This window comes from Equus caballus, chromosome 6 (assembly GCF_041296265.1).
Source record: "Equus caballus isolate H_3958 breed thoroughbred chromosome 6, TB-T2T, whole genome shotgun sequence".
In the NCBI taxonomy this organism is placed as follows: Eukaryota; Metazoa; Chordata; class Mammalia; order Perissodactyla; family Equidae; genus Equus; species Equus caballus.
The window spans coordinates 68,436,670-68,455,209 of NC_091689.1; the positions used below are offsets into that span (position 1 = coordinate 68,436,670).

The following is an 18,540-nucleotide window of genomic DNA, read 5'->3' on the forward strand; positions in this document are numbered from 1 at the left end:
GTTATATTGCTCTGAATGAAAAACCTTCTCCATTCATTCTCTTACGTCTAAGAATAGTTAATTTCTATTGTCTTTACCCTTAGGAAAACAGTATTTCATTTAAAGTACTCTTCTAAAGAAAAGGAAACCCTTATACACTGTTGGTGGGAGTGCAAACTGGTGCAGCCACTATGGAAAACAGTATGGAGATTCCTCAAAAAATTCAAAATAAAAATACCATAAGACCCAACTATCCCACTACTTGGTCTTTATCCAAAGAACATGACATCAACAATTCAAAGAAATTTATGCACCCCTATGTTCACTGCAGCATTATTCACAATAGCCAAGATGTGGAAGCAACCCAAGTGCCCATCAACAGATGAATGGATAATGATGTGGTATATATATACAATGGAATACTACTCAGGCATAAAAAAAAAGAAAATCATGCCATTTTGACCAGGCATAAAAAAAAGAAAATCACATCACTTTTGACAACATGGATGGACCCTGAGGGTACTACACTAAGCAAAATAAGTCGAAGACAGACAAATATTGTATGATTTCACTCATATGTGTAAGATAAATAAACACATGGATAAAGAGATTAGTGGTTACTAAATGGCAAGGGGGTAGGGGTAGGGTAAAAGGGGTAAAGGGGCATATAAGTATGGTGATGGATAAAAACTAGACTATTGGTGGTGAATATGATGCAATCTATACAGAAACTGATATGATAACGTACACCTGAAATTTACACAATGTTATAAGACAATACGACCTTGATTTTTAAAAAAGACATATATAAATCAAGGAAATAGAATTCAGAGTCCAGAAATTTTTTTAAAAAATATTCTAAAACACGACTATTGTCAGGAGGGGTACTCTTGTCGTTGGACGCTTACCTTAGAAAACAAAGAATCACTTAAAATACTTAAACATTGATTGTGTGCAGGGGAAAAGAGTAAGCTAAAGATCCTAAGGCAGCAGAAAATATAATGGCTACAAAAGGCCTCCTTGAACCTGCTAACGACTTTCTTAAACATCAAGTTTTCCCCTCAATCGTTTAATCATCTCTCTGCTTTTCTGCATACATTGTTGTTTGTGTTCTGGCCATAAAAGCTATGAACTAATTTATTTAACTGGAATACTAACATCCCTACCCCACAAAGTACCTACCATGAGTTGAAGAAGTTCTGTGAAACAGTGAATCACATTACATCCTCTATCTTGAGAACACTATACCGACATTTAACATCACGGAGAGAAAACATGGCTTCCGGGTTTACTGCTAAACCCACACTCAACTCAAAAATATTAACTATAATAATTTAATGTTCTATACCATCTTCCTGAGATTATTTAACACCTCAAAGTGAGTCAAGGACCAAAACAAGAACTTTCTGCCTTAGTAAGTGACTTGCCTTGGTTGCAGAGGAAGAATGCCCTTCTCCAACCCTTAATATATTCCAGAATATTGCAACCAAAATGCTTACTTTTAAAAACTGTCCCTTAAAGTAACCGAGCAACAAAATATTTATTAAGTTTTTATTAATGAGAAACATATGCAAGCTTAAATTGTGAAGTGTGAGAAAATGATGTATGTCTAGAATGGATACTAAACTCTAGCAGTGCCTGCTATACTGCATAAGACAGTATACACACACACACAGAACCCTAAAGTTTTCAGAATGAGAAAAAACCATCAAGCATCTAACACTTCTTACATGCTTATGTGCCAGGCACTGTGTTAACTCTTTTAGATACATTGTTTTGTTTCTTTGTGAGGAAGACTGGCCCTGAGCTAACATCTGTGTGCATCTTCCTCTATTTTATGTGGGATGCTGCCATAGCATGGCTTGACAAGCAGTGCTAGGTCCAAGCCCGGGATCCGAACCTGCAAACCCCAGGCCACCGAAGTGGACCACATGAAGTTAACCACTACGCCACTGGGCCAGCCCTAGATATAGTCTCAGCTGAACTTCACAACTGCCCTCTGAGGTTGATCTATCATCATCGCCAATTTACATTTGGGGAAACAGTCTCAAAAAAAAAAAAACAACAACAGTGATCTTAGAGGTAAGATAACTTGCCCAAGATCAGTTACTAAATAGAGATCTTAGAGGTAAAATAATTTGCCAGGAGCAGAACGAGGACTCAGACACAGCATTGCCTGACCACAGAACTATGCTTTCCAATAATTAAACATTTTGCCCACTCAAATTAAATTGAGAATCCACTACAAAATGTAAGACTTACTGATGGCGGACCAGTAGTACTACCTGTGTATCTCTTATTGTATCCTGTATTATTACACATGTGGTAGGTACTTGAAGACAGCTAACTAAAGGATAGCACATGCCCTACCACAAAACAGCTTCAAGGAGAATATGTGATTTGGCTAATTGAAAACAGATGAAATCGCCTGATGAATGACATGTAAATATCAGAGAAAAGTAACTCTAAAAGGAGCTGTTATATATAAAAGGCTTATTTTAAAATAATAGCATGAACTCATGAATAAATACCCATTCAAGAGTTATCAGTGATGAATACTGTAAATTAGATATTTTACCTCTCAACTAAACGTTTAATCAAATAAGAACACTGAAGGTGCAGATAACTTTTTTATTGAGGCACAACAAGGCATTATAACTTGCCCGAACTTGAGGCAGTCAGTTTAGTAAGCTGAACGTTAATACAGTTAAGGGTTAAGTGCAAACAATATACATTCACAGCTTGACTAGCGAGGCTACATCACAATTTATAAAGTGCCAGATTAGTGCTAATGGTCATTCAGCTTGAAATTTTTCACCTTGGGGAGGAAAACAAAAAAGTAAGGACCTTCTCCTTCCTCTAGGAATGAAAATATTTTCCTAAACCAATCAGTTGCAAGGGCAAGGACTACTTTTTCTTTAATCCCACTAATTAGAACACCATCCTTTTATTGTCAATTCTGAACTGACTTTCAATCTTGATAAAGAAGATAGCCTGAAAACGTAGAGTATTTCCAACTACTTCCATAAATGGCTCCCCTGTGCAAACGTAACCATATCTGGTCTCCCTGGAAGAGCTGAAGAATTGCATGATTGCTAGCAGTTTCGTGGTCTGGAGCACCATCATTGGCATAGGCAGATACCAAGACCTCTTCATTCTTCATGAGGTTGACATACAGTGGCACATTCACTGCCAGCTTTAGCATGTGAAAAATGAAAACATAAGTGCCATTCACCGGACAATTAAATCTACCAAGCTGAAGATCGAAAGTTTCTCCCAAGTTGTTCAGAAGAAGATCAAACACAATAGGTTGGTCTAAAGTTCCAGGAGCGAGATTAGAGGTTCTGGCTGCTGAGAAGGCAACTCGCATCTGCTGAGGCAGGGGATAGACGTGTACTGGCAGTATGGTGGCTGCTGGATTTGTCACTGGCACATCCACAGGGGTCATGCTACGGGAGTCTCCTTGTCCAGAGTCACCACTGTTAAAGGTTTCGTTGTCTCTTTCTGGGCTGCTCACCTGAGAAGAATCACTCCACCCTGCTGTTTTATTAGCAACAGTGAGTTTCTCATAATGAAGCAGTTAGCTTTGAACACAATATTTAACATTAGTCGGCTACTGAAACACAGATAAAGGTACATTTTATAGTAAATTCCAAAAAAAAAAACAATAAAGTATATCTGCAGTACACTCTTCTAGATTTTTCTGGTAAAAGGCTTTTCTATTACTATTCTAAAGGCAGAAGGGACGTAGATGATCTTGTCTAGTAGCCTTTTTTTTAAGATTAAGAAAATAAGGGCTCCAAAGTTTAGATAACTTACCACTAGTTAAGGTTAGCAAAGTCTAAAGCCCAGGTTTGAACTCTCTTTTTATTTATCTTTCTCCCATAGTTCTCACTCAGTTCTTAATTCCTCAGTGATAAATCTACTCAAAGTATCTAATGTAGAAGGACTCAAGAAAACTGAGGTAACATAAAAGAACCAACTTTTAGAACTACTAGCCACTAGCCATTCAAAGACCTCTCCCCATGATGAATGCTTGTTCTTTATTTCCAAGTTAATGTGATGCCATGACATTTTAATGCTTTCAGTACTGTTCAAAACCACTGCTCATATATATACGAGCATATATATATATGAGTATGTACATACATATATATGCAATATAAAGCAAAGGCAATGAGAATATTGGTGACTTTCTTAAAATGAAAAAAATTCTGTTTTCCTGTGACAAAGCTAATCTTTGGTAATTCTTGATTTTCTCAGTTACCCTGAATCTTTTAGTAGTTACATTTTAAGAAGTACTACAAGTATCCTGCTTTTGTTTCAAGTCATTGTGTCTTAATTGTTGCTTATTCCTATCTATCAATGTCATGACACTGGAGTATCTAGAAGTGCCCATTATTACAAAAATCATAATCCTGAAACATCACATGAAACTATCTGAAGTCAGCATAATATGTCTCAGGTCAAATTATGCTCCAGTGTCAAGCAAATTTTTAAAAACACACACACTTCTAATTAAATTGACAACTGATTTGCACAGCCTTTCTAGTAGTCTAATACCTTCCTCAGATCTTCAGTACTACACTGAAGCAACTGAACACCTCAAAAGATAAATGCTGCCAACAACGTACTTCGGGGAGAACGTGACAGAAGATGAAGAAAGATCTAGAGGTATGTTCTGGGTAGGTAAACTACTCAGTTAATTATCCTCACCTCTTGAATTTGCCCGAGGACCGCCAGATGTCCCTCCTCGCTTGTAACACTGCTGAAAATTATCCTAAAATGAACACATAATATTTACCTTGGCATCAAACATGCAAGACAATAATTAGTTATTACCCAGAATTACTGGCTGGTAAATTTGTAAGATTAAAGTCCACTTAGCCCTTTATTTGGCTTCTCCAGCAGCAAAGAAGCTCAGATGTCTCCAAACACCAGGAAAAACAAAGCAAAGGCAACAACAGCAATACTTGCTTCATCTGTTAATTAACCTAACCATTTAGATATGTTAATACTTGCAAAAACAATAAAGCATCTAGACAACACTATACAAAAGATACAATGCCAGAGAGTGACAGAAATTCAGAAATGTGCCATGGTCCTCTGTCATCTCAATACAAAAGGAGGGAATAAAGCAAGAACACAGACTTTTTCAATCTTGCTCAATTTTAAACCAAACTGCGGAGACAATTACAAACTATGTTAGGGTTTGGTTTGGTTTGGTTTTGACAGAGGACTTGATAAGAATTATATAGTTTGAATGCATTATTGCCTGGAAATGGAATCTAAGATCTTCAAGAAAAAATGTTTAAGAGGCAACGTTTCAAACTGACTCCCAAGTGTGGTGCAAGTCAGCCTCCATACAACTCATGAAAAGAATTATTAGTGTAATTAGATTAATACATGTAATAAAAAATTTAAACAGAACAAGTATGCAATAAATATAATAAAGTCTCCTAGCTCAGATGCCTAGCCCTCTTCCCAACAGCTACCACTGTTATTAGGATCTTCTATTTCCTCAGGAAGAAATTTAAAGCAGCAAACAAAAACACCAGCACATTGGTGTTAAGGACAGATAGCTCCACTACTGAAGTCTCTATTAATCAATGCACTGCCTGCACACTCGGTACCTGAGGACCATGTACTAACAGTTAGTATTAGCATGCTTGATAGACACCTGGCATCATGGTGCTCAGCACTTATACGTATTAGTTCATTTAATCCTCAGAATATCTCAGAAAGTAATCCTCACAACACTTCAGAGTAAGATGAGTAACTTTAACAGATGAGTCTTCATCTAACAGATGAGGAACTAGAGCTCAGAAAGTTTAAGTAATATGTCCAAGGTCACACAACAAGAGAAGTGGTGAAATCAGGAGTCAAACCCGAGTCATCCAGGTGACTTGGTGTGGTCTCCAAGGTGTATTCTTCACCCCTTTTCAATACTGCCTCTATACAGACGTCTATCTTACCTCATGTAACTAAGCTCTTCAAGTACAGGAAACTTTATACATTACTAACAGAACTCAGTATGATGCCATATATATATTTAAATGCTTGTAAAACTTCAAAACTGAAAATGCTCATGCAGTATAAATTCATATCCACACGTAACCAATGACAGGGAGTTCCCAAGGTTTTGTTACAGTGGAATGTCTAACATCCTCCTATTGGTCTTCTATCATACGTAGTTAAGAAAATCTGCTGAGCTATTCAAATCAGAATAGACATAAATTAAACTTATAAAAAAGGGCTTTGCTGTACTCGTATCTAGAAAAGTTAAATTGAAGGCAATATAGAAGAATTAGGATCACGGGCTCCGGAGTTAAGAAACTTGCATCTAACTTAGTTCTACCATTTACTTGCTGAATGACCTTAGACATGTTATTTAACTTATTTCTGAACCCCAGTTTCTTTTATGGGGGGAGGTAAATGAGTTAATGCGAACAACTTGATTAATACAGTCCTTAAGACCTTCAAAGTTCTGTATAAAGGGTAGTTATTTATCCTCCTTGAGTTTTTGGAGAAGCTTACAACTCAACTCTCTATAGTACTTACAAGCAGTTCTAAAACTATGAGTGCCTTATACAAAACAAATTATGACTCTGCTAAAGTTTAATCCCCAGCTTAACAACTGTACTACTATTCAACTGTGACAAATATTCTTACCCTTTGGGAATAAGATGTTCCAGGATACTCTCTAGCTTGGAACTGCAGCTGGCTATAATTCCCATTGGAGATCGAAGGAGGTCCTCTATAAGTATCAAAACCTAATAAACAAACAACTTAGATGAAATTATGGGCAAAATTATACTAAACTTTTAAATAGTTAATTCTATACCACTTTAAAATTTAAATTGATCCCATAATATCATTAGATTTCTGCCTTCTTTAAGCAAACTCTACTAATATTGCTTCCACAATAAAACAAACATTTGTAAAATATCACTAACACACGTAGAATATTTTAGAAATTTCTATGCAGAAATTCACTATTGCTGGGACGCAGGTGGGGGTGGGAGGGGCGGTGGGAGGGCAGTTAGGCAGTCAAGGCCTCTGTCTTGAGTACTTTTGCTGATACCAAGTAGTGATGAGAATACTGGAACCATATCTAAAACTTAAGACTATCACAATTATAGTCTCAAAGTTTATGTTTTCATCTGTGATACACTCTTATAGACAGATAACTAGAAAATGGGCATTGTCTCATTATAACATAGTTTAAGCAGTCAAGTCAATTAACAAAAGAAAGAAATTCTTCAAATATGAAAACCAAAATTCATCCCTGGAAAAACAAGACACTCAACTTTTCACTTCAATAAGTCACAGGATCAATGTGTTTTTCATACAAAAAAGTTCCTTTATTATAGATGATAAGTATACTAAAAATACTGTATTTTGCAGAAATAGGGAATTCTCTACTACATTATAAATGGCAACTACAAAAAGGAACAAAGCAAAAATAGTTTGAGTCAAGTAAATATATAGACAAAATAATTCAGTATAATTAAATTTATTCAAAGCATACCTTTATAACCACCAGGGGACCGATACGAATTGGTTAGTAATCTCCCACCACGAGTACATCCTCTAACAGATCCCCGGCTATTGACAAATGGTTGAGAGGGTCTGGGAAATACATTCGTCTGTGCTGGGTAAAAGGCAAGGCTACCATTGCTTACTTGAATAGTTCCATCAGGATAACTTGCTGCTTAAGGAAACAGTTTTAGAGTCCAAGAGTTAAATGGTAATAAATATTATTTATACTTAAAAGTCAGTGTATAGCAAAACCTTTAATATAATTTTCTCCCTTTAGAAAGAAAACAGGTGCTATGTATATGTATGTATACACAGAGAGAGAGGTTAGACCCAGACCCAGATCCACATCTCTCTCTATATAAGTAATAAATTATCATAAAAAGGAAGGAAATTCTGACACACGCTACAACATGGATGAGACTTGAAGACATTTTGCTGAGTGAAACAGGCTAGTCACAAAAGGACAAATATTCTATGATTCCACTTACATAAGGTAAGTACAGTCATGTGTTGCTTAACAATGGGGACGCATTCTGAGAAATGCACCGTTAGGCAATTTCCTCATGCCAACATCATGGAGTGTACTTACACAAACCTAGATGGTATAGCCTACTACACAGCTAGGCTATATGGCACTAATCTAGGTGGTCCGTCGTTGGCCAAAATGTGGTTCCTTACACAGCACTTGACTGTACCTAGAGTCGTCAAATTCTTAGAGACAGAGTAGAAGTGGTTGCCCAGGGTTGGAGAGAGAGGGGAATGGGGAGTTAGTTTTAAATGGTTAGAGTTTCAGTTGGGGAAGACAAAAAAAGTCCCAGAAATGGATAGTGGTGATGGCTGCACAACAATCTGGATGAATGTAATGCCACAAAACCGTACACTTAAAAATGGTTAAAATGGTAAATTTTATGTTATGCATATTTTACCACAATTAAAGAAAAAAATAGGCTAAATATTCCAGATCAAGGAGCAAAAGATAATGAATTTTAATTAATACTATAATTGAGAAGGCATATGACAAAAATATTCTTTATGTAAATCACCTGCCTTATGTTTTCACAGTACAGGTGAGAACAGAATGAGGTCACTTGTGGCGAGGTCCAGGGATTTACATTTACTACCTCTTGGGAATAACCAAGTACCCAGAACGCTCAATTCATCTGCTCAGGCTTAAGTTTTAGAAAACTCAACAGGGGTCTGAAACAACAACACTAAAAATCTACAAGTGCTTCTTAAATTAGGAAATAACTATAAAATTCCCTATTCTTTCATGTATTAGAATAGCAAGAGAGAACAAAATAGTCTCCCATCTCTAAGCAAACAGTGGAATAAGTACCCTAGTTCTATCTTCTCATTAATCACTGCTTTTGTTGTAAGAGGGAAGAAAAGAGAAAAAGCCAGATAGCCACCTGTCTGTACTAAACGACTTAACAGAATGGTTTCACAACCTTCATAAAAGCAGCCAGATAGCGCCCTGTCTACCTTTATCACCATCAATGGGAAACAAAGTGATCAGATTTAAAATATGAGCCTACTTTAAGGTTAAATCAACCATCTAAGTTCTACCCCTACAGAAGTTAAAATTAATAAGTGAACTTAACAGAGGAAAGGGCATTAAGTATTTCTTAACACTTGAACACGTGAAGAGACAATGCTAACTATTCAGGAGAGAACCTCTAAAAGTGTCACTACAGGCTAGCTTTGCATTCAATTAGCTGTCGTCTAGGTCTTCAAAATACCGTATGAAAGATCTTACCAGACTCTTGAGAAAGGACAGTCTGTTCTACGTGTATAGCTGGCAGTTGGCACTGGGGTGGTGTTTGTGTACTTGCTGTAGTAAAACTTTGATTGTAGCCAGATGAATAAGGGGATTCTTTTACTTCCTGTTCTTTCCGTGGAGGCAGAGGTGCATTAACATTAAATACCTTAAAAGACAAGGGTACACTGAGTCATTTGTGCAGTTTCATAGAAAATGATTAAGGGTAACATCCTGCAAAACTCTGCAACATTCAAAAACTTCTATTTGATGGGCAAAGGACTTGAACAGACATTTCTCCAAAGAAGATAAATGGGCAATAAGCACATGAAAAGATGTTCAACATCATTAGTCATTAAGGAAATACAAATCAAAACCACAATGAGCTATTACTTCATACCCATTAGGATGGCTATTATCAAAAAACAGAAAACCTAAGTGTTGGTGAGGATGCGGTGAAACTGGAACCTCGCGCATTGCTGGCAGCCATGTAAACGGTGCAGACACTACAGAAAACAGCACAGCAGTTCCTCAGAGAGCTAAACGTAGAATTACCACATGATCCAGCACTCCCCCCACCAGGCATACACCCAAAACAACTGACAGCAGAGGCTCCAATAAATATTTGTACACCAACGTTCAAAGCAGCATTATTCGTAATAGCCAAAAGGTGAAAACAACCCAAGTGTTCATCAACAGATGAATGGATAAACAAAATGTGATATATAAGTACAACAGAATATTATTTAGCCATAAAAGGAACGAAATTGTGATCCATGCTACCACATGGATGAACCTTCAAAACATTATGCTAAGTGAAACAAGCCAGACACAAACAGACAAATATTGTCATTCTGCTTATATGAGGTACCTAGAATAGGTAAATTCAGAGACAAAAAGTAGAAGAGAGTCTGCCAGGGGCTGGGAGAGGGAGGGACGAGGAGTTATTGTTTAACGGGTACAGAGTTTCTGTTCAGGAACTTTCACAGAAAAAGTTCTATAAACAGATGGTGGTGATGGTTGTAGAACGCTGTGGATGTACTTAATGCCGCTGAACTATACACTTAAAAATGGTTAAAATGGTAAATTTTATATTACACATATCTTACCACAGTGAAAAGAAAATTTCCATTTGATTTCTGACAGAATTCAAACCCAAGTACAAAAATTCATCTTGCTGATATTATGCTACCATAATAATGCTTACTGAGAAGGAAAGCTAAACAAGGGAAGAGGGCACTTTTTCAAAAACTAAACATGAATGAAAAAATTTGCCATTTACTGAATTTCTACTATATGGCAGGCAAATGACCTGTCCAGAGCCTGGCCACTGTCTATCAAATAGCACTTCTATTACTCTCTAGCCCCCTTATCCTACTTCATTTTTCTTCACAACACATAGCACTTGATGTATTATATCTATAAATATTTTTCTCTCTAGCCCTCCTACCTCTATAACAAAACGTGAGCTTCTTGAGCAGAAAGACTGATCTCTTTTTCATTGCTACAACCCCACTGATTAAGAATAGCACCTGGCTTCCTAGCTACCTGTTTGTTCAATGAATGAATGAACGAACAAACAAGAACCGATTTGTACTGGACAGGATTCAACCAGGTAGAGAAGACTAGAATGAGCAAAAAAGGTATTATGATAAGATTGTACAAGGCAAGCCCAGGAGACTTGTCTGGCAGTTTATACCAAACTTCAAAAGTTATTGTCAGGCAAAGTACTTTCAATTTCACTTAATGGACCACTGTTTGCTTTTAATTAGGAATAAGAAAAAGTTAGCAAAACCAATGTGGCAATACTGTGCAGGATTGCCAAAAAAGAGGGAAAGAGCCAGGAAACTAAGTTGTTTTAAGTGGCCAAGCAGGAAGTGACGAGATGAGTGAACGCAGGTGTCTGAATTCACCAGCTTGTCTCCTTGCACTGTGCCTGCTTTCCACTGCCACTCCACTGGCCCCACCATCATTCAAAAGTACCTGGAGTGGGACATTAAGCACCATTGGGAAAGGTACTTATTGGCTAAGACTTTTTGTTTTTTGTTTTTTTAAAGAACTGTGTTTATAGTATTCTGTGTTTAGAGAAGAAACATACAAACCTAGTTGTAATATTACCTTAAAAAAAAGTTTTAAACTGCAATTTGTAGAAGAATATGTAATTCAAAATACCACACAAATCTGAACTATTCTCCAAAAACCAGCATGAGATCAAGATGAAATCAAAAGAAAGTTTCAACAATGACAGAACCACCAAGTACGTGTCCTGTATTTCAGGTCATTGATGCTATGGAACATCATTAGTGTGATATTAGTAATGTTAGTGTTACATTAAACAATTTATAGAAAATTATGTTTCTCACCCACACATTTCATTTGTTTAATATGAGTCCTCAGCTTTGCCTGCTACTAATTTTCAGAGAGGGGAAAGTGCTCTGATAATATATCCATGCAAAATTCTTGAGGCTCTGGATATAATACTCTTTTGCCACAAACAATATTTCCATCGGACAAATGCAAATTCTACCAGCCCAAATAAGAGTAACAAAAAAGGCAAATTTTTTCACATAGTACTCAAAAATGGATGTAAGAGAAACAATGGTTTTTTAACAGGAATAATGAACTGCAATCACCATTGACCGTTTCATACTCACTGTCTGCATGGCTTGAAAGGGCGCTGTGTTAATGGTTACTGAACTACTACTCGCTGGAGGTGACTGGAAGCCCTGTTCAGAGCCCTTTGACAGGGGAGGATTTGGAGAAGCTAGTGAAGACGGTTGCTTGCTTGGGGGAACTGCTGCCTGGGGAGGAGAAATGCAGCATCAGCCAACCACCTGCCGTATAACAAGCAGTTAACTTACACTAAACCCCAGACTGGCATCAGTCAGCAAGTTCTATAGGATGACATTTGGACACAGGAATGCAAGAGAATAGCTTTTGCTTACAATTTCAAATCTCAACTGCTGAGGATGCACACCAGCATTTGCTTTGCACAGCTTGCTGACTAAGTGAGAGAGTCTTACTATTAATCAGATGAGGGACTGAACTTTTATGAGTACCCAGTCCTTTGCAAACCATGAAATGGTATTTTCCAGTTAAGAATCTAATATCATTCCAAATTTATACAGAAGAATTAGGCTTAAGAAAAACTTTCGGTTAGTTGCTTAGTCAGTGTTAATTTTTCTCTATTTTAAAGTCTTATTAGTGGATTTCTAAGTCAGCTGCCTAAAAAAGAAAACCAAACCTGATCTATTTTAAATAATTACTATTTAAGAGAATAAGCAAGGCCTCGATATAACAGAATATAAATCCAAAGGCTTAAAAAGATAGCTAAAATCAGCGCCAATCAGATTATGAAGCAGATAGCTGTGACTCACTTGAACAGAAACACCTCCTCTTCTTGAAAGGAGGAACCAAGTAATTTCAATTCAGACCAAGTCAGCACCATAAGGACTAATGCTCATCTACATTCTTATATTTTATAATGAATACATATTCTTGCATAATAGTTAACAAAAGAGTAAAACATAACAGCTGCTAAATTAATCCAAAAAATCATTTTATCTTGCTATATCTATCTCAAGGATTTGCTCAAACTTAGCAAAAATTATCACTTTAGAATTGAAAGCACAAACATAATACTGTCAAAATGCTTTTGACAAAATTAGCCAAAAAGAGAGTGCAAGTCATTCCAATTGAGTCAGTGCTAATATTAACACTATGAAGTTACTGAGTCTTCAGCTATATGGATGAAAAGATTTTTCTTCTAATGATTCTTTCAATATAAATATAGCAAGAAACTTGACCTAACCCTACTCAGAGCTTTTCATCCTTCTTGGCATCAGCAATTTGGACGTATTTCTTGCGCTCATAAGATAACACACTATTAAGTCTGCTTGTACGGCAAAGTCACAATAAAGTTACCCGCATAAGTTCTCGGACTACAACATCTACAGAAAGCAATACATTAGCAAAGTAGAAATGCTAAATCAGTCAACAGATCATGCCTGTAATTCATAAGATAAGCTGGTTCTGCTATTCTTTAAGACAGAAAAGAAATTAAGACAATTGGTCTCTCTTTACCTCAGGAGTCTCTGAGGTCCTAAACTCTGTTTCAGATCCCGAAGAAGCCTGATCGGTAGTAACCAAGCAAGCATTTGAGCTACAAGTAACTGGAGAAGAAGCAGCCTAGACACAGGAAGATACAAAACATTGTAAAAGGCACATTTGGTTCACTTCGTATTTCTCGGACCCTGGGCTCCTTAAAATGTTACTCTTATTGAGCACTCACTAGTGCCAAATACTATGTGAAACGCTTCACACGTATTAATACATTTAATCCTAAAAATACCCCTATGAGGTTGGTACAACTATCCCCATTTGATTGACAATCTGATAGCGGCAAAGCAAGGTTAAGTAACTGATCCAAGATCACACTAAAATTAAGTGGCAGAGCTGAGATTCAAACCCAAGCAGTCAGCTACATTGCCTTTCCCGGCCTGGTCACCAAAGCTACATATCTAATCGCATCCTCACTTATCAAGATTCTTGGCCCTGGAAACCAAGGGCCAGATTTTCCATCTGGCACCCAATACAGTTCACTGGAAGACGAGCTCAGGGTACATTTAACACTCTAGGCACAGCTCTGCCAGGGATCATAATAACTATGCTTTTACTCTAAGTGTTCTCAGTCTCTTAAAGAGGTAGGTAGAAGTAGTATAAATAGAAAGGATAACCTCCACCTAAAACACAATGGCACCAAAATTCTAACCAAAAAATGAAGCTAATAATATGTATAAATTAAAAATTGGGAGAAAGCACAGTAGGAACTAAGGCTATAACAACTGTAATCAATAAAAAACTAAGAGTGGCTAGGAAGGAATTCTGTGGCACAATATAAGAGAGAGACCCATAAAAATCAAGCAGTCAGTGAATCTACTCCTTGTATGTAAATGCTTGGATATGGTTTTCAGAGTCCAAGTGATAAAAGGGGTGAATTGGGAACTAATTAATAGTAACCAAATGTCAGAGCAGTTATGTTTCAGTGACCTTCTAGAAGGGGTCATCATGATATGCCACTTCCTGGAAAGGAGACAGGGACCAAGTTAAAAAAAACAATCTTATGGGAAAAAAATTTTGAAATCCTTTAGAATATTTTATATACCTAAATAAATAGGTATAATTTAGATTTGGCCAAAATATTAGAACTATTATGAGATTGATGTGTTTCTAAAACTAGGCCTTTCTTCTGCCCCTCTAATTAAAATAATGAGACAACTGCCCAAAATAAGTGGGACTGGCTGTTGTGGGGACTCTTGCCACAGAAAGATTCACAAATACTAAGTTCAGGCAACTCAGGCCACTTGATAGTTAAGACTTAAAAGACTTCTGAACTTTAGTTAAAAGCTTCATTTAACAACAAAAAAGATAAAGACACATTCTTTAGTATTTATCTAGAAGTTATGGTAGTTCTTGCTTCCAACTTATTGCTCTTTAAAGAGACCAGCTGGAGGTGGTTTTAAGAATTGGTGAGTAAACATGATGTTGGAGACCAGCGGTTCCAAAAATCAGATGTGCAGATTCACCCAGGGAGCTTATTAAAAATATAGGTGACTAGATAACAGCCCTGGAAATTCCGAACCAACAGGTCTAAAGTGATATTTAGGAATATATATTTTTATTAAAGTAACCGAGTGATTCTGATGCAGCCATCCACAGGCCTGCTTGTACAAGTACTAAATTAGACCAGTAGCTTTTCAAAAATCATTTAACTTGTCACTTGAAAGCCTCGTGTAAATCCCTAATAGCCGAAACAGGTAAAACAGAACTTTTTAGCTACAGCAGTGAGTGGGGTGAGGGACCTTGCTCGACAAATACATTTTGAAAATTGAGCCACACCTTATCAAACTAAATATAAATCACTGTAAACAAACGGTATTTACTCACAAGTTTTTGGAAGGGAAGGCAACAACTGTTGAACCACCTGGTCAAAATATTGAACCTACTGTCAAAGCAGCTACTGTTAAGAAAATTGCCATAAGGTTTACAGAGGGATCCTGAGCAGTTGTTTTAAAAAGGAAATGACCAGAAAACTAGCAAACTTTGAACTTACTATTGAAGGAAATGCACTGCGGCATTTAGAGAGCTCAATGAGCGAGTCCCTTTATATCTCTAGGTGTGTTCTGTGAAAATTAGTTCCTCAGAATGTTAACTATTACATGGTGGGGGTTGGGGGGCGGGGACTGGCTAACCATGGGTTAAACAAACTTAGTCTCTTTCTTTAGACCCTTTACTGCGCGGACACGCAGGGCAACTTAAGCAGCTCAATAGCAAAGTAAAATTCCCAGACAAGGTAACTGTGAATTCTTCAGGCTTGCTCTTTCCCTACTAAAGTTAGCCAACCGTCTCTATTACAACAGATATCTTCCCTCTGGTCATTAAGGAATCTTTTGAGGACCAGTTGTACTTAATCTAAGAAACCAGATAACCTTAGAACACTGTGAGTAATTCAGCAGGACATATTAGATTCACTAAGTCTGATCATTCTTGCCAAAGGAAGAGTTTCTTCCCTGAAGAGCAAAGACGAGTAAAGGAAAGATTAATTTGGAGACATTACCTGTAATGGCTCTTGAAGAAAATCGCTTTGATTGGATACATTTTGTTCTGTAGATGCTGCAGAGAGTGAAATCAACAGTAAACAAGCGAGGGAAGAGAAAAATTTATGCATATCAACTGGGCGGAAACTAAAGTTTACACTTTACAAAGAAAGCCAGGGGCTGGAAGGACGAGGTCTCAAGTCCATTAAGATCTTTCTGTGAGAGCTCTAAAAGAGTCAGGGAGGATTGTAGAAGAATAGAACACTAGTTCCATCTGTGATATATAATGATTTCTTAAGGTTAAATGGGCAAAAGCAGCATTTCAAGGCTTCCAAAAGAAAGGAACTATGACTTTCAAAAATAACTGGAAATAGTAATCTGGAAGATAAAAATCGGAGCTATCATGAATAGTAATTAACTGATATACTTAAGTTTCAAGTTTCTAAGTAAGTCTTAGCTGGCTCATCCGTCTCCTCTGTGTTTTTTTTTTCTTTGATCATGTATATTGATATACTTTTCAATTACACAGCTTCGGTTTGGTTTCTCCTTATTAATGTCTATCACTTTTGTTAAGTACTCTCTATTCTCCTTATTGCACCCAGGAATTACTGCACCAATCTTCCAGTTGGTGTATACTGCTCACTACAGCTGGACTATGGCTTTGATTACGTCACTCCTGGACCCGAGACAGACCAGCGTAGAGCAAAAGCCTAAAGATTGAAGCATAAAACCAGATTCAAACCGAGGCTCCAGCGTTAGACACTGTGCTAATCAGCATACTAAATATCACTGAGGTCATTTCACTCAGAGTTAGGATCCAAAAGCCTCAACACTAGATTTGTAGAGTCAAAAGAAGTCAAGCAAGTTCTAGTCAGAATTCACTCCAAGAAGAACAGAAAGAATTGCAAAAACAGCTCTTGCACATTTCCACTCACCCATTTGGAAACTTACTCTAAAATGCAAACAGGTCAGTTAAGTATACTAATATCCTAATGGTAATTTACCCATACATAACTCTGATAACATATAGATACCTTCAGAATAAATTAACACATAGGCATACTTTAACCCTTAAAATATTTAGAGTAAAATTATTCATACAAGAAACAACTGTGAGACCTACAGCTGTTTGTTCCAAGTCTTAAGAATGATTACATACCTACTGGGCTACCTGGAGTAGCTGAAGGCGGCTGTGACGATGGAATTGCACTTGAAGGTTTGTCAAAATCCAGAATAGATTCCTAAGGACAAGATTTTAAATGAGTAGAAACAAAGATTATTCATTTTAAAGCTATTACCATTATTCATGATATTGCCCATTGATTATAAGCTATAGAAATCTAGCTAATAACTAACTCAAGATGTTAATAATGTAATAACTTAGTCTTTACAGGAGAAGAAATTGAGTTAAAAATAAAATCTAAAGTAACTGTCAAACTTTTAAGTTGCATCATGTTAAAACTATACTCATAACTCCAAGGCCTAACTTGGAAAAGAAAACTCCAGACCTCAGGTCTTAAACACAAGCATTAATCCTCGTGTAGACTGAACTCTTATTTTATTATACCCAAGCAATGAGAGGGTCTAATTATTTTATCTCAACCACTAAACCAGCTCGTGCTCTGAAACGTTTTCATGATGAGAAGTCACTCTCTTCTCCCATCCGCCCATCTTGGTTCTCCCAGAAATGCTTCCAGCATTTTGAGTACTTCAACTACACCCTTGCAGTGATCATTTTAGTTCTTACATTTATCTTCAAATAATCTGAAGGAGCAAGCAATTCATTCATTTTACAAATAAGTACAGAGTTGGAGGCTAAATAACTTGTCACAAATTATACAGCTGGTGAATGGTAGAAACATGATACAATGCAGGTCTAATTCCAAAGTTCAAGATCTTTTTACCACACAAAAATATCTTATTTGTCTACTTCATCCCTCAGTAATATTATACTGCTCTGAAACTCTGTAACAGAATTTCATGAATGAAATGGCACCTACCCGAATACCAAGCATAGAGCAGTGTCGCACAGTCTGAGTAGAAACTACTGAGGATCCACGGCAGTAACATTTGAGCACTTCAAGCTTTTTACATGTTTAATTCATTTCATTCCTCACCAAACATATAGGAATAGGAACTATTATCTTCATTTTTCAAAAAAGAAACAGGCAGAGAGTTAAGTACCTTCCTAAATTCTCAGAGCCAGGATTCGTACTCATTCTGGACACCAGAATCTAAGCTCTTAACAACTTCACTATAGTGCTCCTCATCAGAAACTACTAGCCCCAGGAATATTATTTTTAAGACTCATTTAAGAATGACTCATACTTGCATAAAGTTACAAGTTCCTTGAATCTGGGTCATCAGATCCTGCAGTTTCTCTTTCCTCAACACTGGATCCTTTGGAAGGGCAGAGGAAGAAGCTACAGACTGATGCAGAGGCTTAGGCACCTACAAAGTAAACCCACAACGCGTAAGAGTGAAGTGCGAATTCAACAGCCTACCGAGGACACTCAGACTATGACTACATCGTAATGAAATCAACACACGTAACAATGCTCATTTACCAGATTTCTCTCAGGTAAAGAATTTCCACATAAATACATTTTCTAAATAATTTAAACAAATTTTAAACACTTTTTTCCCTTCGGAACAACTTTAACGGAA

The 18,540-nt window shown here is 36.9% G+C and overlaps 1 protein-coding gene across 30 annotated transcripts in view; it reads right to left on the reverse strand.

Annotated features, from left to right (window-relative positions):
• Window positions 1-2,596: 2,596 nt before the first annotated feature.
• Window positions 2,597-18,540, reverse strand: part of CAPRIN2 (caprin family member 2) — a 41,611-nt gene continuing 25,667 nt past the window's right edge. For 2 of the 30 annotated variants that reach the window (XM_023643315.2, XM_070271203.1), the window contains 10 exons: window positions 18,202-18,324; window positions 17,033-17,114; window positions 15,894-15,949; window positions 13,361-13,465; window positions 11,932-12,078; window positions 9,278-9,446; window positions 7,511-7,633; window positions 6,652-6,752; window positions 4,696-4,759; window positions 2,597-3,519 (listed from right to left, as the gene is read on the reverse strand). In XM_023643315.2, coding sequence (XP_023499083.2) covers window positions 2,951-3,519; window positions 4,696-4,759; window positions 6,652-6,752; window positions 7,511-7,633; window positions 9,278-9,446; window positions 11,932-12,078; window positions 13,361-13,465; window positions 15,894-15,949; window positions 17,033-17,114; window positions 18,202-18,324 — 1,539 coding nt within the window. In that variant the 3' untranslated portion in view covers window positions 2,597-2,950. Of the gene's footprint in view, window positions 3,564-4,695; window positions 4,760-6,651; window positions 6,753-7,510; window positions 7,694-9,277; window positions 9,447-11,931; window positions 12,079-13,360; window positions 13,466-15,893; window positions 15,950-17,032; window positions 17,115-18,201; window positions 18,325-18,540 lie in introns of all 30 variants that reach the window. The other 28 variants (XM_023643319.2, XM_070271201.1, XM_023643318.2 and 25 more) reach the window with 26 other exon arrangements.